Genomic DNA, 24,507 nt, shown 5'->3' on the forward strand with positions numbered 1-24,507 from the left:
TTATGGCAAATGGTCTTGTCAGAGAAGAAATTTTGGAAGTTACAATAATTCTTTGACACTTCAATAAAAAAAAAAAAAAAAGATGGTCTAAACTTTTTTTTTTTTTTTTTTTTGGTGCGTGTATTCATGTAACACAAAATGATGTTTCAAAGAACTCTGTAATAGTGGAGAGAGGGCATTCATGATAGAGAAGATATCTTGAAGTAATTGTGTTGAAGAACTTAAATATTTAGAAAACATGATAAACAGTTTTCTACCCTGCTCAGGAGAGGCTTTGGGTTTATTTTTTACTGGTACTCCTCTTTTTATGACCTCTTTTTCTGGTTGTCATGCATATTTGTTATATTTTGTCTTTTAACTTGAGGTATAAGCTATTCTAGGCTGTTTTAGATGAAGACTGGTTCCTGACTGCACAACTAAATGTTGTGCACCCAAAGTTCTGCTTCAGGTTATGAAAACCCAGAGGCGTTACCTGACGAGTAAACAAGGGTGTGAGCTCAGTCTGGTGCCTGGTCCTGTTCCATACTCTTCAGCAAAGCCAGTCAAACTATTCCTGTTTCACTGAAGCATCAACTAACTCAAGTTCCTTTGAATTTATAGCATGGTGTGACCAAGGGCTGATGCCAATAACTGATGTCTGATGTGACTCACCCTGTGACAGCTCTGTATTCATTCTGTTTAATTTCTGTTGTGCAGAGTGATAAAAGTTACATCAAACAGTAAGTGCAATGCTTACACAAGCTTTGTAACCCTGAAAAGCTTGGTGAGGAAACAGGTGTTTGTTCATAAGTGATTGCTTTGCTGGGGTTCAGAATATGTTCAGAAACAGAAGCCATAACAGAGGTCCAGCATAGCTTTGTGGACTGATGGGTTTCTGCCTGTCATTTTATAGGATCCAAATGACAGCATTTTCCTGAGGCAACAGGATTTTCTGGCACTAGCCTTTTGGGCTTGAAGTTTTTTCCAGCTGGGCGATAAAGTTCCACGATATGTCATTATTTTTGGTCACCAGGCAGTGGAAGCTGCTCTTTGATAAACTGGCAGATTTAAACCTGAGACTCAGAAGAGTCCTTGGCTGACTAAGTCATGTTTAGTAAGATCCCACAAAGGTACTTTGGAAGAGGCTGAGTGGCCCTGGGCAGAGCATAAAGTTAATTTTAGAGCTTTGGTAGTTGATGTGACTTGATGTTTGGGTCAAAAACTGTAGATCAATAAATGTTCTTGATCTCTTAGTCATCCTGCCAGTAAAATACTTTATTCAACATACTTGTTTCATCTAATTGCTTTATTGGAACCAAGTCAAATGAGTATTTCCCCTTATTTTTGGACACTGGGTTCAGTGAGTACAAAGCATTAATAATTGTCTATCTTTTTCAGCTTCTTGAGAAGGAGGAAGGGAGGGATGAGGTTTTAACCTTACTGTAAAGATGTTGTGAAGACTTTTTTGGAGGTTAAAAGTTTTCTGAAACTTTTCAGATCATTAATGAGGGATATCGCCAGCAGATAGTTCACAAACTCACAAACATGGCCCTTTGGATGCTCTCCAGTAGCCCTGTGTCTCTTTTGTACTGGGAAAGTACAAGAGATGTATTAGGCAAAAATGTTGTGCAACTGGAAGATGGAGCTCTGGATGAGCACTGGGATGCCTGCTCTGACTGTTATAATTTTAAAATGCCATAGAGCTGAAAGCTAAGTTCTTGATGTCCTTTGAAGCCCTTGTTTTTGTGGGTTTCCATGATTTTGATATGTCTCATGCCCTACATGTTCTTTTTCCAAATAAACTACAGTGGTCCCTTTATTAAAAGAAATAATGAGAGGCATTATGTGCAAGATTCTGAATATTTTTCTTCTTACTGTGGGAACCATAGAATAGGAGCTGTAGATATGTTTAATTACAGTAAGTTTCAAAGTGTTGCAAATGAAAAGCAAACAGTCATTTTGGAAGAGCATATAAATAGCAGTCTGATGGGTGGATGGATACAAGACCATAAATATATCCAGCAGTTACTGACCTTAATGCAGATTTAAGTTACTTACAGTTCTATTTTGGGACCTGCTCTCCATGGGCAAGTCTCATTTCAATGGATTTCATGAGATGTGTCAGGACAAGGTGGCTCTGTGTGGCTGGGCATCTCCATCGTGTGTGCCAGGAGTTGACATAAAGTGGTGATTTGCAGCTTTGCTGTGCTTGGCAGAATTGCTGTGCAGTCCTAGCCCCAGAATGAGCCTTCAGCTTGGGCAGGGTGGGAGTCTCCTGTCTGCAGGTGCAAATGCTGTCTGTTTGCAAAATCAGTGCACTCTTCAGGCTTTATGTAGCTGTTCAGCATCCATTCTGCACTTACAGAAGGTGCAGCTTGTAGCTGTGGACTTGTTTAACTCTTCCTCAGTACCCTGGCACACTGAAAAGTTGCCTGCCCAGGTTTTCAGGCCATGGGCTTTTGGATCTGTATCTCTTCTCTTTCTTTCTCTTTTTTGTGTGGTGGAAAAATGTCTTTATTCTAGTGTAGAGCAAGGAAAAAACGTGTTGAAAATACGTTTACCTTCATTTCACTGAGATGCTCTCAAATTTCCAGGCTTTGAACTAAGAAATTTCAATTTGAAAATAGATGTTGCTATGATGTCAAGGAGGTACTTTCTGCTATTCCTGTGAACATGCAGAGGCTTATGGTTGAATTCTACACCTCTGAAGAATCAAATTTGCACTTGCTTCTGAGAGGCTGACAGAATTATTCTTCAAAGATTCTTTTTGTATCAAAGCTGAAATAAGGTGCCTTGCCTATGATTTCAGCACTTCTCTTGCAGGTTTATCAAATACTGTTTGAGCACAAAGGACAAGGAACAATGCTGGGAAGAGGGAAAGAACTTGGGCATGAGAAAAGAGCCAAGAGAGGTAAAGGGGCAGGATTAAAAGGAATCTCTTGTACACAACAGCAGCCTGGCCAGCATTTTTCCAAGGTTCTGCCATCAGTAAAGCAGCAGCTGGGGCACCTGTTTTGCTGTCCTTGGCAATCTGTTGCCTTTTCTGGCTACTTTATTGCCCATGCCAGGCCTGGCTGGCCCTGCTAGGCTGCAGTTCCAAAGACATGGTGTGACCCTGACATGCTGGTGACTGTCTGGGACCAGCACAGTTCAGTAATGCCACTCCTGGAGCTTCTCAGAGTTTTAGTAAAGTTACAAGATCATGCTGTGATTGTAATCCCTGACTGTAAACTGGGGGTTGTTCATACTCTTCTTTTTTCTGGGAGACCCACAAAGTTGACTTGTAGTGACGTTCTGAGGTGCAGTGATGGCTGTCCCAGAAAACAATGAGAAAAATTACTCTGCATTCAGGCTTTTTTGTTTGTCTGGGCTTTGATTTTTGGATTTGGTTGGTTGTTTTTCTTTTCTAATAAGAAGCCCTATAGATGATGTGAGAAACTGATTGAAGAGAAAGGGAAGAGGCTCTTTATCTGAACATCATCTGCTGTGGATGGTCAATAAGGCAAGATTTGGTGAACCAAATAGCATGAGTCGTGTATTTAGTACATGATGTATGTCATGAATGTGTGTGAGTGAAATGAAGCTTGAAGAGGTAGCCCAGTTCTGGAGAAGCTGTGGTGGAGATGAGTATTTGCTTGTTGCCCAGGCTCAGCAGTGTTTCTGTAGCTTTGCAGCAGTGACACCCACGTGCACAGTGGCAGCTGTAATCGTGTGCTTGCTGGTGAATTGAAGATATTCATGGGCAGACCTGTGGGAATCCATGGGTTTCCTTCTCTGCTCCAAGGGGCACTGACAGCAGCGTGTTGATCAAAGGCTGCCTGGAGTTTCCAGGCTTTGAACTTGCTTCTGTGGCACATGCTGGGCTTTTTGGACTGCATCCCAAGGCATGAGTGTGACTGGAGCCTTGTTCTGCTGCCCAGCCTTTTAAATTGGTGGACCAAGCACAGGGATTTCACGATGATCATGGGGGGGATGCAAGCTGTAGTCTGGAGTATGGCCTATAATTTGTCTCCCTTTGTGACACTGAACTGAGTTACAGAAGAGCAAGAAGAAGCCATTCACAAACTGCTGGTTTCCTCTGGTGTGAGGGAATTGGCAGCTTTTGCTCAGCCCATTATTTAGCAGCCACAGACAACTCTGGTTGTCTTGGATGGTGAATGACTTTGGTGGGATGCATCACATGAAGCAAATCCTTGGTGTTCCAATGTTCCTTCTGGCATGGAGGCACCAGGTGAAGAATCTAGCTGCTTAATGTCAGCTCTTCCTCTTGAGGTTTTTTTTGTCCTTTTCTCTCTAAGTGTTCTGCCTGGATAACACTGAAGAAGAGGGATTATCCTTACAAGCTGAGCTGCCCTAAACACTACTGGAGCCAGTTGAGCTCCTGCTTGTTTCTTGTGCCCTGAACAGCCTGTCACACCAACAAGTAGCAGAGCTGGCCTGATCACAGGCAGCTGGCAAAAAATTTATAAGGAAAAGAAAATCAGCAATTTACTGGTTCACAATAAAGCCACTCTTGTGGCTGTAGGTGAGGAATAATCTTAGGTCTGTTTCAGATGAGTTTTGCTTTTAAAACCCAATATTGACAGCTTGGCAATAAGAATATATTTTTTATTCATAAATATAAACTATTCCATAATTTGCAGCAGGCTCAAAATATTATGGTCAGCTCTAGCATCTTCCAGAAAAGTAACATGAAATTATTCTGCACAACAGGATGAGGCAAGGTGGTAGTGAAGAAAGCAGAAAAGAGATGAGGCATCTGAAAGGGCAGGTTCCTGAAATAATGTATTATCAAGTCTGGCAGTCCAGTTCAAGCACAGCAAAACAGCAGCAATGTTCACATCACAAGTGGTGAATCGCAGAGCTGGCTGCCTGCATTGGAACTGTGTTTAAGGAGGAAAATGGATAGCCTGAAGTGCCCATGCAAGTTCTGCAGGTTCATCTCCACTGCCTCTCTTGAAGAGATTTCCTCCTCTCCCTGTCATTAGCTTTGTGCCAGAGCAGTGCCATAGGTTGGACAATGTCATTCACAGCCCTGCTGTATTTATAGGATATTTCAGCAGCCCCTCCTGCAGCTCCTGTTTCCAGATTTAAAAGAGCTTTCATGCTATGTTGTCTTCTCTCATTTTCTACTGGCAGAAAAAAAGGAAGTGTTGCCTTTTGTTTTGAAATGCAGCAGAGCACTTCTGCTTCTCTTTCAGACTGTTGGCTGCCATCCCTCAGACCTGGAGAGAGTCAGGCAGGGGCAGGGCTGTGGGTGAGGCTCCTGCTGCTGGAAGTCACTTCTGCTTAGCTGCCCTTGCCTCGGCTTCCAAGACAGTGGGACATGGCTGGTGAAGACCAGTAGCAAATGGGGAAAAGTGGGTCCAAAGGCACAACCACCCAATGGAAAAGGAGTTCAGGAGGGGATTAGGGTGGAGATGTATTGTGCAGCTGCAGCACCTCACCTTGGCTGAGCCCTGACAGCGAGTGACCTGATCCAGCTCCAAGTCAGGGCTTACAGTCTGGGAGCTGAAAAGGTTTTTTGGTAGAGGCCAGATGTAACTTAAAGAAACTGCAGCACAGAGGTGCCTGGCATGAGAAATGTTCCATTAGAATAACATTTTGCATCTTAATTTTAAATTACTGTCATTTGCCGCTCCTCTCTGTTTCACCAGCTTTGCTTTCCCCTTTCCGTTCCTCCTTCCCAACAACCCAGACAGTCCTTTTGATGTTATCTTTTTCTGCCATGCTGTTTGTGTGATACAGTGTTTATTTTTCAGAGCCAGAGGACAACTTAATAACATTCATGATCACAGAACAGCTTTGCTTTAAAAGCTCATTAGTTAGAGCTTGTCTCCTGGTTGTTGCTTTCAGTGACAGAAAAACATATATATCCCAGTGTGTTTATTGTGTCTCACTGACTTTCCTGGCGGGAGGAAATGCTGATAAAGGGCTTGAAGTGAAGTGTTGACTGCACCAGTGAATGCTCATTTTCTAGGTTTTTTTTTTAATAGATGGAACAAGTGATCCTAAACTGAGCAGGCTGGCAGTGTCTGGACCTTGGACAGCAAAAGTTTGGCATAATTGTCAGTATTGGCCAAAGCCAGCAGGAAAGCACAGGTTTCAGACACACCATGAACTCCAAATATTTTTGTGTGAACTGGTACCTGGAAAGAGGATGGAGTGCACCTATGGAGCAGAAGTTATTGTTTTTACAATATGCTACCAGGGACAGATGAGCCTTTGCCTGGCTCTGGATCACTGCCTCGTGTCTGCTGAAGATCTCTGTGGGACAGGGACACAAACTGCAGCTCCTGTGTCTGTGGTAGTAATGACATCTCCTGTGGTGTGTTTTGCTGCTCACAAATACATTTTTCTTGCAAAATATGTAAGTTTTGTTTGTGTTGTTTAGTATTTTTTGCTCATTTATTCAGAAAATGTATCCAGGCCCTCTTTAGAATGATGACATTAGACTGAAATTGGTGGAGTAAAACCAGTAGAAATTTGATTATTTCAAGTTACTCTTATTTTAAAATTCCCTTATTTAAGATGCTCCAAGTTGCTACTCTGCAAGCACAAAGCATAGACACTCACTGAAAAATCAGATCTAATTAGACATCTTTGGGAGCTGAGGTTTCAAGCAGAACACCAGAGAGAAAAAAATTGTGATAAAACCAAAGGAGAGCTGGCAACATTTGGCACTCCCTACTGTACACACTGGCAGAGAGCTGCTGCCTCTGTAGGGCTGGGACTGCTTCTCCACCTTTGTCTTTCCCACTCTGGTACAGCAAAGTCATCATTAAAGTTGCCCAGGATACCTTAGAGTGCCAGAGAACTTGGGTAACAGGTCCTGCTAACCTTATTAAAGCAAAAATATGTTCTAATAGCCAGCCTGAATCTGAAGTTCTGAGTGTTGGAAGGACTATAAAATTGCAATGAGTGATGCTCTAGAATTAAAAAAAAAAAAAAAAAAAAAGAGCCAAGTTAATTGTGCAGTCTTTCCTGATAAAACTTCCAGATGTTTCTAGTAACACCCTGGCTCCATAGCTTACAATTCTGCAGCAGCATCCTTCCCTCACTTGTCTTACAGCAACCTAAAATAGATTAAGTTGAGCTTGGAAAAAGGCATACTTGTCCCAAGTCAGAGCAGAAATGCTCACACATGGTAATTTGTTGGACTGGCTGTTAAAATGTAAATACAGGCCATACACCATTCCAAACTGATGTTCAAAGGTAGACAGGTTCTCAGCCTATTTAACTGTTGGGTTTATTGTTATCTTTTCTAGGTGTAGGTACTCCAGCATATTAGTTCTTAAAAACTTAAATGTTTTAGCAGCATTATAAATCATTGTTTTCACTTTTTTTTCCTCAAGTAAAATTTCTTGCTCCATTTATGTGTTAAATATGATTAGACCTGCACTATGTGTTGTACACAAGGTAAAGCTTAGCTTGCTACAGAAGTTCTGACCCTATAGCCTTAATTTTTGCAAGGCTCTGAGTGTCCTGACCTGTGCTATGTAATAAAAAAGCTCAATTTAGGACCTTGTGAAGAACAGCTTTGTTTCAAGTCTGCTAGTGGTCTGAGTTTCCTTACTGTCATTTTTAATTGTGTCCTTTGAAGTGTTCAGCAGAGTCATGGGTTTAAGTATGTGACCTTTTTGGAGTCAGTGATATGTTACTTTTACTTGCATGCCCTGGGTCCTGTGGGAGTCCAGTCAGCACTTCTATAATGGCTTTAAACAACTGGGTATTTTTCTTCCCTCAGGCACACAGCTGGCAGCCTGGAATCAAGAACCCATACCGTGGGTTGGTGGTGTGGCCTGTACCTGAAAATGTTGAAATTACTGTGACTCTCTTCAAGGTATGGCTTTTTTTTTTTTTTTTAAGCATAATCTTTACTATTTCCTAAACAACACATGAAAAATTCTGTCTGAAATGCCAGATTATAGTCACAAGGTCTAATCTTGCTGGTTTGATGTCATTAACTGCACAGCCTTATGTGCTCAGTTCAAATCTGGGTGAGAGGGATGGTGTGTTCCCTGCCAAAGCTGACTCCTGTATTCAGTTAACACACTGAAATACCCATTGAGCTGATTATGGCGAGGCACTGGCACAGAGTCCAGCACATGTGTAACTGTGCACGTAGTACATGTGTAAGGACTTGGCATGGATCACAGCCTGGTAGGTTTTCTTTAAATGCTGGAAGGCAGAAGTTGTCACAGCACAGTCATTTCTAGACTCCCTTGTTCAGTTCCAGTGCACCCAGCTCCTCATTTCCCACTATTTACAAGGCCACACAAACATCGTAGCACTGATGTGATTGCACCTGTAAGAGTGGATGTGCAGCATTTGATCAGTACAGAGAATTACAAGATTTTACAGGGAATTTTTTTATTTTTTGTATCGCATTTATTCCACTGAAAAAAAGAAGCTTATTTGTGTATCTGTGAAGCAGGAGGAGGAAGTGATAGTTATACTAAAACTTATTTCCCAAATATCATTGGGCAAGGCCCTTTCTGCATAAAGATAAACAATGCAGCTTTACATGTGTGACAGTGTAGGAGGCTGAAGATTTATGGGATTTTTATTCCATAGTTCATCCTGGTTCTTTACTCTGGTGTCTTAATCTACATTCTGGATGTTTTATTTCTAACTGCTCCCTTTGCAGCTGAGGGCAACAGTAACATACTTCTTTCTAATTAGTAATATTTGTATTTCTTTGTCTTGGGGACTTTCCTGAGCTTGGAGTTGGCTTCTGGTTAGCCTTAGAATGGGAATTTATTACTTGGTTCATTAAACCTAAAAAAAGAAGGTTGTCTTCCCCCCACCCCTCCAGTCCTTTTTTTAAATTCACGTCTTTGGGATTGCTCATGAGCACAAACTTACCAGGTTGACAACAAGCATAAACTATCATAAACTTGTCTTCTTAGCATACATGTAGTCTTCAACTGAGATTCAAAAGTTCACTACCAAAAATTGTTTGCTTCAAGGACCTCTTCTTGTAGAGGTCCTTACTTGGAGATGTTCTACTCTTCTACTAAGAAACTTGTCAGCGTTGTGTGGCAATGCCACATGTCTGTACAATCTGAACATGCAGCACTGTAAATGTTGCTTGATATTTCAACATTTAAAGTGAAGCAGAAATGTACAGAAATCTTGATTGTGATTATGATGTTGTGTGAAGGATGCGAAATAAAGTTTCTCTTGGGGGCAGCTCTGTGGTACTGTGACTTTGGTGTGGAGGTGTCTTCCAGCATTCTGTTGCCATCCCATCTTTTCATTTACACTTGTATTGCTTCAGGGTTTTGTTACATAGAACAGCACAGCAGCCTTGTTAGTTGTGTAACTGTGACTGAGGGAAGGATTACCTAGTGAGGGATGGAAGGGCCTCTGGAGCCAGTGTCAGGTATTACAAAAGCTTAATTTTACCCAGCACTAATTCTGCATGCAGATCTGTTCACTGGACTTCTTCCTCCCCCCCAAAAATGAGCCTGCCTGTCACAGAATTGGTCTGGAGGAGAGGTAGGAGTGTGAATAACCCCAGCAGTTGTGCTTTCTGTAAGTGGTACCCCTTGTCTCTAGGGGAATGAGCATTGGATTTATAGTCAAATATTGAGAACCATCACACTGTCAGGCTCTTACTGAAAAACCTTCTCTGATTGATCCTCCAGATGTTCTGACAGGAGTGCCTGTAAGTGGCCAAACGCCCTTGTTCTCTGCAAGGGAGTGCACATGTGGCACACAGCAGCTTGTTGATGCCCCAGGAGGCCTGTAGTGTGTGAGACCAGCAGCCTGCCTGAGCCAGCTGTGAGGGGCAGGAGATTGCAGGCAGAAGATGGTGCTGGCCCAGCCCAGGCTGTGCCCAGCCCCTGATGGCTTTGCTGGCTCTGTGGTGCTCCAGCTGCAGTGCAGGACACGTCCCAGCACCCACAGAGCTGGCACTTGTGTAGCTGGTAGGTTCTGGGCAGCCCTGGAGCAGTGGGAAGGGAAGGATTGATGGCACCCTGCAGCCGCCTTGCTGGGAGCTGCCTTGGAACTCGGCTCTTCCTATTGTTCCCTGCTCTAGAAGAAAGGGGACAAAAAGACTGGAAACAGTAAAGCTTCGAGGAAGAGGCTGCTCATCTTGCAGTTCTGTAACAATCCTTTTTGGAGCCAGTTCCCTGCAAAGGAGGGTGAAGGTTTGGCACTCTGCAGTGGTGCGCTCAGCCTGGCCTTGTTTAACAGACAGGAGCTGCTCGCTTGCCCTGCCAGCCCAGAGGCTCAGGGAGCTGCTGCCTCCGAGTCCAGCCTGGCAGAGGCCAGAGCTGGGAGCTGGCTGCAGCCACAGGGCTGTGTAGCAATCACAGATAACAGATGAGTGCAGTGCTGCTGTTGGGAATGAAGGAGTGGGCCCCAGACAGACAGCTATGTGTTGTGGGAAGTGATTCACACTGTAGCGGCAGCGCATTCGTAAGTGGCTGTTGAAATGTGCTGCTGGTAGGATTAGGAGATAAGTCAAGGTTTCAAGTGCTGATGAGAATGTTAAGAGTCTTCTCTCCAGTAGTCAGTCGTGGACACTTAAGAGCTGGCTAAGCAAAGTCTGTGTGTACAGTCAACAGATGAGATATTCTGCATTATCTGCACAGCCCTACTTTGGGTGTTACCTTGCTTACAACAACGTGTTTGTCATTCTTGCACAAGCAAAGTACTGAAGAGATTACAACCTTCATCTATAAAACTTTAATTTCAACTAAATGTAAGCTTTTTTTGTTTGTTTGTTTCAATTAATTCCAGGCTGCTGGTAAAATTTCATCACGCCCTGGAGTCATGTGGGGAAAAGCATCATATGGATATATTGATTCAGCTTCCCTTGACTAGTTGTAGCTCCTGCCCATCCAGCCACTGAAGTGCTAATTACATAAAAAGTTCCATCTGTTCTGAAAGTTTAACTTCTTCTTTTGCTGAGGTCCACACTGATATTTAATTATGCCTTGGGGTTTTTTCAGCCAAACTGGGGAGAAAGAAACATCGTGAAACAATAAGCCTATTGTGCATTTAAAATCCATAATTTGTAGTGCTTTCATGGAAATATTCACAAATGCCAGAAAAGCCAGAGCTGAATTCCCACTTTTTTTTTTGTTACCATGGTTGTGATCCAGAAGTTAAGTTTTTAGAGTCCCTGAATTAGCAAAGTTTAACTACCACATATGGAAACTTGTGTAGTTTTCTGTGGGTTTATATACAAACACAAATCTTTATCTGAGAGAGATTTTAAACCAGAAACTTTCAATGCCAAGCAAGCTCAATGCTTTTAGTAAAGCTAAATGAACTTCAGTTGTACTGTGAGGATTTGAATTGCAACATCATTATTTTCTAGCTTAAAAGCAGAGTGCCTTCCTGCCCAAAAATGTTTGTTCTTCAGGAGTAAGCATGGACTTTGTTTCATTGGATTACACAGAACACTTGTTTTGTCAGTAATGTACGTGGTTTATCACACCAATGTACCATTGCAACAGCAGTGACCATTACCAACTCCTAATTCCAAGGTTTGAAAAAGACACTTTTAAAGGCATAGCTTTCTAAGCACACAAAAAATATTTATGAGTAAAATAAGAATGAAATAGATGATCAAGACATACTTGTGTAGTTGAAAGTATTGCTGTCCCCACATATTACTCAGAAGAAAATCCCTATCATTCTTCTTGAAAGCCCAAGTCGATCATGCTTTGATTTTATAGACTAATAACTGGCCATGCTGTAGCAGGATCACTGCACCAAAGCCAATGTGTTATCTCGGGGAGGAAAAAAAACCTCTTCATAAAGGCATTTCTCAGAAGTAAAGACCAAGTTCAGGTTCAGAGCATACTTATTTCACTTTTGGAGGGAGCAGGGGCTTGACCAGAAACTATGGAGAATACTCCATAGGAGTGAAAACCTGTTCCAGAGGCAAGGTGTTGTGTGTCAGATACAAATATAAGCTTGGGGAAGTAAGAACATTTGCATATCAAAAAATTAAATGGTTAAAAACTTAAAGGATTAGTGGGGGACTAATTTTTAAAAAATATTTTTAAAAAAGGACATTCAATGCTTGTTGCATTTCTAGCCCAGAGGCTTTACCAGGAAGTGTGAGCTTGGTGTGGGGATGCACAGGGATGTTCCTGCCGGTCTCCTCAGAGCTCCCTGCTTTTGGCAGCTCCAATTAAAGCTGATCACAGCTGTATGTGATTTTCTAGACTAATCAGACCTCTGTAATCTGCATTGAAAGCAACGGGAATTGGGTCAAATGTGGAGTCTTGTGCAGTTTCAAGCAGGCGAGTACAAAAGCTGAGGACAGATGCTGGAGAACCCGGAGCATCTGCTGCAGGTCAGTGGTGAAGGGAGATCACACACCCTGTCAGTGCTTGATGTGATTCACTGTGACAGTCCCTAAGCAGTTATTCCCCAAGAAGAAAGGCTGAAGATTAAGGCTGGTATGAAGTGATCTAATTGAAAGACAAGCTTCAAAAAGCAGGAACGCTTAGGGAGGAGGCGTGGGGAAGGAAGGGAGGAAGGGACTAACAGTCTGAAGATCTTCCCTACCCACTCTGCCTGCTGGTTAGGAAATGCAGCAGTCCCCTGATACAGCCTTTGTTCCTATTACAAGAAATACAAAAGTCAATCTGAATATAACCTGAATTATTGGAGAAGGTTTACCTTTCTTCAGTTGTCTGAAACCACCTTGCACTCTGCAGAAAGGATCTAGTCCTTGGCAAGAATGGGTTCATGATGGACTGATCCACAGAGAACAGAAAAATGTGTCCGACATGTCCTTTGCTCTTCCCAAGCCCAGAAGAGTTGACTTTTTGGGTGGTTGTCATGTGGATGGGCAGAATGTTGTCACAGAAAGAAGCTAAGGGGTGGCATTGCAATGAAAAGCTAATGTCCTGTCTCTTGCAGGACAATTCCCTACTATTTGCTTCTTACCTGAGTATTACTTTTGGCACACTAAGGTCACCTATGAGACAAAAAGGAGAGGAAAAAAAAATAGAGAAAAAGAGCTCTAAAACTTAGTTAAAGCTGCTGAAAGGGAACATCAAACTGAGACATAGAAATGGGACTCATGTCTTGGTACTAAAAATGATGGTTCTTTTTTAACATAGTAAAATGAGGAGGAGCAACAGGCTGTTCAATCCATTTGCCCTAATGCTTACAGTTATCAATTCATGGTGAACCCATAGTGACTGTTGGACAGAGTGTAGTTCTGCATCTTTGGTACACTGGTGAAACAAATACTCATTAGCAAAAACAAAAAAAAAATCTCTTGCCAACTCCCCTCATGTTACAGTGAGATGTGAGGCAATTTTCTCCTTTATTTTTTTAGGTAATTTTCATTATAATTTGCTTTTAGGAAGTGGGAATGAGGTCTGTTTATAACTCTTGACTTTAGCTATTCCCAGCTTGTATCTGGGAATACCTAAAGTATTCTATGAATACCTGCAAGAATACTATGCTTGCAGGTGAGGTGAGGTTTTGTATGCCCTGTTACCAGAGAGTGCTTTCATAGAGTATTGGAGCATTCCAAAGGCTGCTGTAACCATTACTCCTGGAGTTATTCTTCTTTAGAATAGCATTTTCTTTCCTAAAGCATAGTCACCTATGCTATAGTCCTATAGTCCTCAAATAATAGTTTGCTAGATACATCACGTGAGTTTTTTTGTGGGGAGTGAATGGAGAACATGGATTAGCCAGTGAGAGAAGTATTTGATGTTGTGGGGTTTTTTTACTGGTATTTACTCTCTTCAAATCCAAAATAAGATTAAAGATTAGCCAGATTTACAGAAACAGCACCTGTTATGGAGACTACATGAGTAAATATTAGCCCCAAATGTAACATGTTGTTTGCAATAGAACCTGTGTTATAACTGTAATCATACAAGTATCTGTTTATGTGACCACGTAATAAAGTTGTAAGTTAATTAGAAATAGGACTCTCTGTGCTGCTCCTTAGGCTTCTGATAAAAGCATTTTAGTGGAAGAGTAAAGCCACTTACGTGTCTGTTTTGAGAAAATGCTGAGGCTTATGTATATAAAATTATTCAGGTTTTCTCTTTCTGGAAACATTTTAAAACTGACAAAAAAACATGGCTTAAAAAAAAACCCCTGGATTTGCCTTTAGATCTGGAATATCCTACACATATGCAAAGTGTTCATACATCAGCATATTTCATACTCTGAACATTTGGTAAGGCTGTTCATTAGAGAAGTCCTTGAAGCTTTTAAGGGCTGTTTTGGGCCAATACACTGCATTTATCTTCCTGAAGTGTTCACAACTTGCTTTCAAGTGTGTGCTAAAATGTTGAACATTAAGGAGTCGTTGCATTATACAGTGTTATTTTGCTCTGTCAGATGATCAGAAATACTCAGCAGAGCACCTGGTTCTGTAGCCCTCAGAGGTGTGAGTTTTATTGCCCCTGACAGAGAGTGTGGTTTGACTTTATAGATTATTGCCTTGGAGAAACAAAACAAGGAATGTTTTGTTTGTTACGTGGGATAAAATGTTGGACCTTGACTTTGGAAGCAGTTTTAGGTCAGCCTGCAAGCTTGTCCTAATAGCTTTTGTGGGAGTTAGGGGAAAAAAAATTGAGCAAGATGAAATATTTAAGAGTTGAGTCACTTATTATGGAGTAGCTTATTAAAACATAAAGTGGTTAATGATCCCATTAAATCTCATTATGTCATTTCATGCTGTATCAAAGGAAGCAATTTTACAGAAAGGTAATTGCCCCAGGTTAACTCTTAAAAATTTTAAGTATTTAATAGCTGGATTACAGAAAGTTAGTTACGTATTTAGAATTTATATAGTATACCCCAGACCTGCAGGTATCGTGTTTTATTTACATAATGCAGAATTCCAGAAACCTGATTAATGTGATGGAGATATAATTACATAATCTGATATTTACAAGACATTAATTGGAACATGGAGATACCTCAGTATAATTTTGTATGTATCTACTTGCCCATCCGTCCTCATGGTTAGTGGTACAGCAGGTTTTGACACTCATTTGCAGCATTTAAATTAGTTTCTAAAAAAAAAAAAAACTCTTAAAAGATTTATTGATATAAAAAAATGAATCATCAGTTTTGACCTAAGTCTTTAGCAACATCTTATATTCTTTCACTGAAAGTGTTTTACAGAGGGGCTGCAAGGGAAACCCACTTGGCTGGTTTTTGGAGGAAGGATGCACAGGAGGAGATGGGGTAATATCCTCCTAGAGGTGTTATTGTAGTTCATCCAAAGAGGAGGTTTAATTAAGAGCACACTTCCCAAGTTCTTTGTGTGCTGGAAAAATTTTAAAAAAGCAAACAACTTCTGTCTGGTTGTTGGCGCTATAAGCGCATTACTTAAAAAATATTTTGTGTATTCAAAGAGAACTAGTTAAAAAGTGGTACAGTACCTCTCCCCTTGTCTGACTTCAAAGCAAAACTGAAGTGAAACAGGGGTGAGTCAAGAAGGTTAAATGTGAGGCTTGTAGCATTCTGGAATTAAAAGGAGGATGGTACTAATGGTTGTAAAGTGGGAGCAAAATATCTTGATGCATTTTGTTCATGTAGAGCAGCAAGATGGAATTGCCATGCTTGCTGTAGTGTCAGGACCAGTTGCCAAACAGTAGCAAGAAAACTGAGATGCTGAGGGGTCTCCTAGATGATGTTGGGAAATGCTGATGGCATGGAAGTGACATTTATCTCCAAACACCTATAGCATGCAAACTTCATGGGCAGAGGAGTGAGTGAGTGTTCTCCTGTACCTAGAAATAATAGAATAGAATTGAGCTATGGCAAAAGCAGCTTTCATGTTAAAAAAAAAGACTCAAGACACATTCTCTTGGTGTGAGATTCTATTTTGCAGGAGGAGTAGAAGTTTTGCTGCAGTTGTTCAGAACTTGGACTGGATGATTAATTATTAAAAAAAAAAAGTATTTTGTTTAAAGTAGGATCCTTGATAGAGGCTTGAGAGGATCAGCTTAGTGTCTTCACTGTTATTTTGCTTTCAGACAATGACAACAACAACAACACAGACCACTCCAGCAGACTGAAAGCTCATTAAATTAAAAAAAATAAAAATGTGCCAAATATATGAACTTCATTGTTATTTTTCTTCCTGTTAGTGAAAATGTTTTCTGATCCTCACATGTGATATGACAGAAATGTTTTGAACTCAGGATAAGCATTGAAGAAATCTGCAGTGGAAGGAGGTGCTGTGCTGAAGCTGTGACTTTGGATGTCTGCTTGTGCCCATAGAGTCTGGGCCTGGCGAGGTTGGGGTGTGCATCTTCCCATTCCTGTGGAAGATTTGGATTTGTTGTGTTTATCTGGGAGGTGGAACTTGAGAATTGAGAGATGTTGCTTTTTTTTTCCCCCCCACTGGATGAAAGGAAACTGAATTACAGGTCTTCATTAGCATCAACCTCATACTTGTATTTTTAGGAGTCTGTTAAATCCTCACTGGCAGTTTTACCCCACCTTGTTCATCATATAGTGGACATCCCATAAAGGCTACATCCTCACTAAAATATTTCCCTCTGGCATCTTTTGTGGGTAAAATTCAGAGTATATGAAAATCTTGGCTGTTTTGCAGTATCTTGCATCCTGGATTATTTTTAGACTCAAATTCTCTGTTTTTTTTTTCTAGGATCCCCACGCTGAAGAGTTTGAAGACAAGGAATGGATGTTTGTCATAGAGAATGTAAGCTGGAATATTATTATGGTTTTTTTTATACATATAAGACTTAATAATTTAAAAATATTAAAAGTTGTCCAGATGCTGAAAAAGTCTTGAATTAAATTTGAGCAGCTGAACCACCATAAGCCCTAGCTCTGTAGTAATGAGGGCTTATTAAAATACCTATTGTTATGTTACAATTGAAATGCAGGAGAGGGGAGTGCTATACTACACTGCTTCTCTCCTTCCCTGTAAGCCTCAGTCTGCCTTGCCTTGGTTTGCTGGGAGCCGTGGAGTGAACAAGTCAGAGCTGGGTCATGACTCACTGTTTTATGGGCTGTGACACATGATTTGTGTCTGAGCAGGGCAGTGAACAAGTCAGAGCTGGGTTATGAGACCTGGACATCCCAAAAGGCAGCACGCCCTTCTGGGGCTGAGTGCCACTCTGGGGGAGAGCAGGGCTTCACTGCCCGCCTTTGGTGGTGAGGAATCTGGGGAGGATGGGAAGGAGGCACCAGCAGTGAGGAGTGCAGGTCTCTCCCTGGGATCCCTCTGCACGCCCTGTGCCCCAGAGAAAACCCAAAAGCTGCTGCTGGGAGCGAGTCTCAGCTCCTCCAAGCCAGGAGCTGCCAGCACCTCCCGGGGAGCTGCTGGACAAACACAGCCTTTGCCAAGGGCACTGCTTGACATGGCATGGAACAAGTGCTCCATGAGGTACTTTTTTCCTTCCCCTTCTCTGCTCCGGGCAGCAGCTTCCGCCCCGGGGCTGCCTGCCTGAAAAAGGGGAAGCTGCTCTACCCAGGGTTTGAAAAAGAAACTTCTTCTTCAAATATGTTTTAAAGAATTGTGTCAAGACAGTGTTTGTTGCTCATTAATATTGTTTCATTACAGACTGTTTCTCAGTAAGATAATTTTTATATTGTTTTTAAACAGAAAAGAAGTTGCTCTTGTACCAAGTAGTACCATATAGTACTGAAGCGTGGGGAAGCAATGGATTTTGCATTATGGCTTTTTCTACCTAAAAATGTTTCTTTTTCTTGTCAGTATTGGAAAGTGATTTGAATATCTAATTCTTACCATCAGTAGCTGAACATATAAAAGGGCTGAAAGCAAAGTTCTTTATTTATACTTTTGTTTTAAATGTCAAGTTTCTATTTTCACCTAGGACACTTGTTAACACAAAACATAGTTTAGTTGCTGTTTCCTGGAGTTTCCTTTTCTTTCTCACGTAGTTTATTTTAATCAGGGAAGTCTCTGTCTCCAGTTGTCACCATACAAGTAGCTCTGGATAAAACAATGCCAGTGTATTTCTCAGTCAACCCCTCTGGGTATAGCTGGATTTCCTGTGATGTTGCAGATGATTTTTTTCCAGGGTTTTCTATGGGGCATGTAGAGTGAGCTCATGTCCTGCTTTCTGTAGGTGTCAGTGTATTCCCTGTAGAGGGGGCAGCAGACCCTCTGCTGCTCTGTGCCTCACACCTTTGCTGAGCTGTGCAATCTTCTGTTACGTGGGAACTTCTTTACAACTTCACTTGTGCTGTTAGTTCATCTCACAAAAACTGCCAAATACTCACTGGTAGGCAGATGTTTATTCTTTGATTGGAGGCTATAGAAGCAGTATCCTCAGAATTATATATTTAATAATTTTACCGCAAAAATTACCGAGAGATAAAGAAACTACAAAACTGGCTGCTTTCAGTAACCTGGTAGAGCTGGATAAATTCTTTTCCCAGGGTAACAGCTCCACTTAGTGGTGGATGAAAACATGTTCATGGGTTCAAGCAAGTCCCAGATGTTCCAGTGGCTGGCTGACACTCCAGAGCATGGGACATTCTAACAGAGCCTGTCAGAAACAGGGCAGCCAGGCAGGCAGGAGGTTTTTCTCCTCACTCCTTAAATTATAGGCATTGACCTTCTTCGGGCATAAAGTGTATTTTGCCTGGTTTTACAACGATATATTTGTTGTTAACCAGGTCACCTTTGGGAAGCACAGCGACATACAGAGTCCTTTAGGACCTTTTCTGTTTTGTCCAGGGATGTTTTCTGTCCTGCTAGGCTGCAGGGCTTCCCTTCCTCTTTGGTCAGCAACACTCAGAACACAAAATACTGAAGTCTGAAGAGCTTAGGGATGTGCTTTAATTGTGAAGCTCTGTGAATTTTGCTAGAAATTTTGAGTTTGTTTCTTTTTCTTAATTAGCATTAAAAGTCAGCCTCCAAAATAATGTTGTTATGCTTCACTGTGGCTGGACAAATACCAGGTAGAAGAGATATACAGCTGCAGTTTGATGCATTTGCCCGCAAATGCTGCCAAATTCTAAACAAGTTTATTCTGCACTTTCAGAGGGATTTTTAAGTAATGATGCAAGGAAGTCATGCTGTAAATGAAAAGGAAACAAGATACTTGTTTTTTTGTAGTTATTTTCTTGTTTGGGTTAAATGTACATTACTTCATGACCTTGATTATTGTAGATTTTTTTTTTGGCTGTGTTTTTATTGCCCTAGTCACTCTGCATTTGTATTCTAGTAGGTGAACTTTGTCATCTACTGTATGTGTAATCCATAAATAGTTTGATCATAGAGCAGTTTCTTACCATTTAAATCTTGGTATTCATTTTCCATCTGCCTTTTCTATGTATTTATCTCCTTCACAGCTGTGTTCTGTGTATATTTACTGATAACTTTCTTGTCTCTAATTTAATCTCTCTTTAACCACGTTCTGTGTAATTGATTATCTGCTTTTACTTCAGGAGGCAAAGAGTTCTTGGAATTCTTTAGTTGTTTTCTTATGTTCTACTGAATTATAACATTGGGTGCTCAGGTTGGCTGTTGCACATAGGAGAGCAAGAAATTAATAACTAAGAATAAGACTTATCCATGTGCAGAGTGGTAGCAGGCTTTCAAAAATCTCACAGGCTGGTGTTAGTGTATTTTGCCTATTCCATTTAAAGAACAAGGACGAGTTGCCTTCTATTTTATAAGTCCCTTGCTCTAGTAAGTGACTTTTCTCTCTCATTGTTTCTGTGGATAACTTGAATATATGCTGTTTGCACACTCGGTTCCTTTCACTGTCTGAGCTCATCCAGTGTCCCCTCAGAGGGGACAGGAGGGAGGGAGGGCAGTTTTGAAATAAAGACTGCACCTCTGAGAAGAGTTCAGCTGACCTGAAGTTTAGAGCTGTGTTTCTTGATCTCTGCAGATTGCTTAGCAAATGGAATGAGAAAGGGATAGGAGGGAAGAAAGGAGGTTTAAATTGGTCCAAAGATGTGGAAGCTTTCACTGGCTCTATGTACAAGAACTTTGTCTCAAATAAAAGTATCTGAAAGAATGGAAAAAATGTCATTTTGCTTCCTAGCATGCTCAAAGCATGGAAAAAGTACATAAGAACATCCAGTGAAGATAAACTATAATGTTTACTTGTTTGCTGGCAGTTTTGTAGACAGTTACTTCCTACATTCTCAATGAAGCTTAAAGTCATGGAATGTTTTCTGAGTTGCAACTGCACAGACTATGAAACAAGTTTCCCAGTCTTTTGTCAAAAATATTTTGGAGCCCATGTTTGTGTGTCTAATAGCATAGTAATAGTAATATATTCCTAGTAGGCTCCTCTATCTTCCCACCTGTGCTTATGTTTCACTGTTGTCCATGGGTCATTCCCAGGGCTCAGTCTTGGGGTGAGCAATCCCTTTCCAGTAGGAAATTCCACTGACAATAATTGCTGTTGTTCCTGACACAAGCTGTAGCCCTCTTTTTATGTGGCAGGCCTATTAAAACTTGGTCTTTGCTAATTCCAGACCTACTGATTTGGCAGAAGAATGGAGAAACATGCCCCACCTGTTGTAGAAGCTTTGCTCATACATTCCTGTGAGTTGGAGCTGGAGGCAGCCTCGCCTGTCTTGTACTGTTGCCCCAAGGCAGCATAATTCCAGACAAATACTTGCCTAAACAGTTTAAAAAAAAAAAATTAAGGTGGGTTCTCTGCAGCATTGCCAGTCAGCCTCTTCCAATGCTCCATTGTCCTTGTGGGGACTCATTCTGGCCCGGATCTTTCTTTGTTGATACACTTCAAGCTGCTCTTGGTTGTCTTAGCAATTACAGCTCTGGAGAACAGAGCCTGCTCTCTGGCTGGAGGCTCCCTCCTCACCTCTGCCTAATGGAGCCCAGTAATGTGACAGTGTTTACATGTGGGATTTCACTTCCCGTGATTGCATTAGCAGGTCATTAGCATCCTCTTTCCACGGATTCATTTATGAGAGTGCTCAGTGCCTGCTCTGCCCCTGCTGCCCCTGGTTTTCAGGAGCTGGCTGTGCCCTGCTCTGCCTGCACTCTGTCCCTGCCTGGGGAAGCATCCAGGCAGGATTTCCAGGCTGTCCTTACACCGAGAGCCAGGAAACAGGACTGGCTTCTGCATCTGTCCTTTTGAGAGTCTTCCAAAAGGCTTTGGTGCCTTTTTCAACACTACATTAGACACTGTTTTCTAATGATGCCTTTTTGAATAGACCCACTGAAACTTCTGGAATGAGGAAAAGAAGGAATCTAGAGTTTGCTGTTCATGCTGGCCTTCAGGGAAGAGTTACAAAGAGTAACGAGTTTAAGCTGAAAAAATGAGATCTGACTTTTCCTTCTGTCTGTGGCTCTTGTGTAGTTACAGGGACCCCAGCCCAGAAAGAGTTCTGAATTGGCTTCTACTCAAATATCAGCAAAGCCTCAAAATAAAAGAAATATTAGAAAACATTACAGAACAATTGACATAATCAGCGTCATTTTATTGGTACCTGTGCTTTTTTTGTAGTTATCATCCCCCAGTTCACCCTTCCCCCTGTTGCCTCTGCAATTCTGGATCATGGTTGCTCATGATGATTTCTCATTTTGAATGCCCTGGAGCATGTTTTACCACTCACAGGTTTGGGGAGATTATTTCTCTCTCTTGAAATGCCTGGCATGACACCACTAATAAAGGTGATAAATAAGGTGAAAGTATTGGGAAAGAGAGGGCATGTGGTGGGACATAGAAATTAATTTCATTCTAGTCTTAAAGGAGACCAATTTTAAATGTGATACAATAAAATAAGCTATTAGCAAAAAGTTATGTTTTCATCAGATACAGCTCTGAATATGTTGTTTTTCAGATGAATCTTTTCGAGAAATAGCTCATTTGAATAGGCACAGTAATTAGCCCAGAATTTTGGGAAAAGCGTGCATTTTTACTGGGTGGTTGGATATATTTTACTATTGTAACTCTATATTTAACTCTGCAAGGGCAAGTTTTGCCCTACATCCAAATGAAAGCCCAAGTCTGATCTTCCCACGTGTTTCTGGAAATAGATGTTGGGGAGCAAATGCCAGCCTAACATAGGGAATTGAAATTCTCAGTACTGCCAATGCCATTTGCTGGAAGAAACTGGGGGAAAAGACTGACATAGGAACAGGATGAATTCCTTACTTGCTGATCGGTTTCTATATCAGAATTTATTGCAATATCTTGGGTATCTCTTCTAGTGCATCTTTGTACCATGTGAGAGCTCAAGTTTAAATTGGCTATTTCTTAAACAGTAGTAAAAGCCTCTTGATGCATTTTTGTTTATTGCATGAAGTAATTTTTCGCTTAAAATAATAATTGATTGGATTAGCTTTTTTTCTGAATTAAATGTCTGCATTTAATATATTTAGAATAGCTTATAGTTCAGACATGCTTTCCTGGTCCTTTAATTCCCCTGTCATATTCTGCTGTGTGTGATTATGTGAACTGTGACTAGCTGCCTGTGTAAATTAGGCTGAGTATTCTGGTTTAGATATAGCTAGGAATTAAATGCTGCTTTGTCAGCTGTCTCGCTCTTGTTCTGCTTTAAATGTAATAGAGATTCAGAAAACCTGTTTTACTTTTAGTTTTTGCTTACATTAAATATTTAGCACTTTGTTCTAGTTGAGAAATCTCTGAGATTAGGCCTTTGGAGCAAAACTTGCAGAAATTGTTGTCTTGATTGGCTGCTCTGGTTGTAAAGGAACCAAGGGTAGGAAATCTTTCTTGGAGGCCTGATCCTGTGCTTTTCCAGTAATACACTGTGGTTCCTTCTGTGCTCCATGATGGCCTTTCTGGGTAATTTTAACCAAAAGGGAAATGCAATGACTCCAGGAAGGAGCAGAAGAGAGGCTTCTGCACAGAGTGGCTCACTCTGCTTTGGGGTGTCTGAGGATGAGTGACCCCTCTCTGTGTCCACACTGACCCTGCAGGTGTCCCTTACTTAAACAATCCCCTTGGATTTGGCATCTTCTCTGAAAAGTACAGAAGATAGTAGAGGTGGATTGCACACTTGAGTTCTGCTGGAGAAGTTCTACACCAAATGCTGTAGGACAAGTAAACTACCATTTGTATTTAGGGCTAGTGTGCAAGACTGTGGGTTTTTTCCCCTCTGCATGGCCCAGCACAATGGGGAGGCACCAGCAGCCCTGGTTCCAGGCAGGCATTGTGAGGGCAAGAGCTCCATAAACATTTTTGAACAGTACAGTTAATTAATTGATATTTTGACCTGCAGACACTCCTGTATCCCCAGGCAAAGCCTGTTAGTGTTCACTTAGGACATACAAATTGCTGTCTGCAATGTCGTTTTCCTTCTGACCAAAACAAGACTGTGTCCAGATCACCTGGAATTAGAGCCACTGTGAATCCTTTCTGACATTAATACATAATAACCTATTAAAGCAGAGCTGAGAGATGACAAAAATCTTATTTAAGTAAGAATTTTAGAGAAATTGTTAAAAATAACTCCTAAGATCTAATTAACTTCTTATACTTTTAATAGCTTTTTTTACCCTGGATGAGTGTGAAATGTGAGTCCATTGATGTCTTCTCTACTGTTATTTTTATCAAAAATAGTTATGAAAATTTTATTTTGGTATTCGATCTTCATCTCCTAAATGAAATGCAGTGCCCAAACTGTGCTTTAAATAGTGTTGTTTCTGATGCTGTGTTAATAGCTGCACTAAGTGCATCTATATCAAATATAATTTGACAGATGCTATGGCAATTTTAAAAACTATATTGCAGCAATTTGGCTTAACATTTTCTGGTGAAGGAGACATCTGATTTTCTGGTATTTATGCTACAGTTACATGGGAGGATCCTGCAAGTGGCAGCTGGAAAGAGGAGGCCCCTGGGCTCTGGGCAGAGCATCCCGGGTGTGAGGCTCTGCCTTTGTGTCTCACAAAGTGTGGTACACGAACATGCATGGCAACATTTGATTTATACAGTTATTACCGATTCACAGCAGTAAAGTACAAGTGTTTTCTAAATTGCTTAGGACCATTTTGTTTGGGTGTTTGAGGGGAGGCTATTTCCTGCTAGAAGAATCTGTCTCCTATAGCCAAGTTGTACAAGGCAGCTGATTGGAGTTGCTGTCAGTGATGTCCTTTGCCAGCTGGAGGGGGGAAGCTGATAAACAAGGCAGACAGCTTTGGAAACAAACCTCTAATACTACATTAGGCATGTTTAAAAGCAGCAGTGTGTTTCAGCCACTCTTAGCATATGTTTATTCATAGGAAATCAGCAGTAAAACACACTGGCCAGCGTGTGCAAGAGTCTGCATGAGGTCGTTTCTCTTTCAGACATCAAATACATGAGAGTGTCTTGGTAATTGTTTTACAGTGGGGTTCTAATCATACTCCAGGCATAAGCTGAGCCAAGCAACTTGCCTTTTAATAGAAAAGTGTTTGCTTTTAAGCTTGTTCAGCTTGCCACATTTTTTCTGGTTTTCCGTGTCTGAGTGTGTTTTTGCATCTCCATACAGTCACGGCTGTGTGTTTGCTCCTGATGCAGTTCTGAATATCATTATGTAAAATACCACTGTCTGGGGCAGCATTAGGATGGATAA

At 41.2% G+C, this 24,507-nt stretch overlaps 1 protein-coding gene across 11 annotated transcripts in view; it reads left to right on the forward strand.

Moving 5' to 3' along the window:
• EHBP1 (EH domain binding protein 1) overlaps positions 1 to 24,507 on the forward strand; it is a 211,109-nt gene that overhangs the window by 39,734 nt on the left and 146,868 nt on the right. For all 11 annotated transcript variants that reach the window (XM_021555826.3, XM_077781833.1, XM_031504209.2 and 8 more), the window contains 2 exons: positions 7,727 to 7,822; positions 16,613 to 16,666. In XM_021555826.3, coding sequence (XP_021411501.1) covers positions 7,727 to 7,822; positions 16,613 to 16,666 — 150 coding nt within the window. The remainder of the gene's footprint in view (positions 1 to 7,726; positions 7,823 to 16,612; positions 16,667 to 24,507) is intronic.

This window comes from Lonchura striata, chromosome 3 (genome assembly GCF_046129695.1).
Source record: "Lonchura striata isolate bLonStr1 chromosome 3, bLonStr1.mat, whole genome shotgun sequence".
Lineage (NCBI taxonomy): Eukaryota > Metazoa > Chordata > Aves > Passeriformes > Estrildidae > Lonchura > Lonchura striata.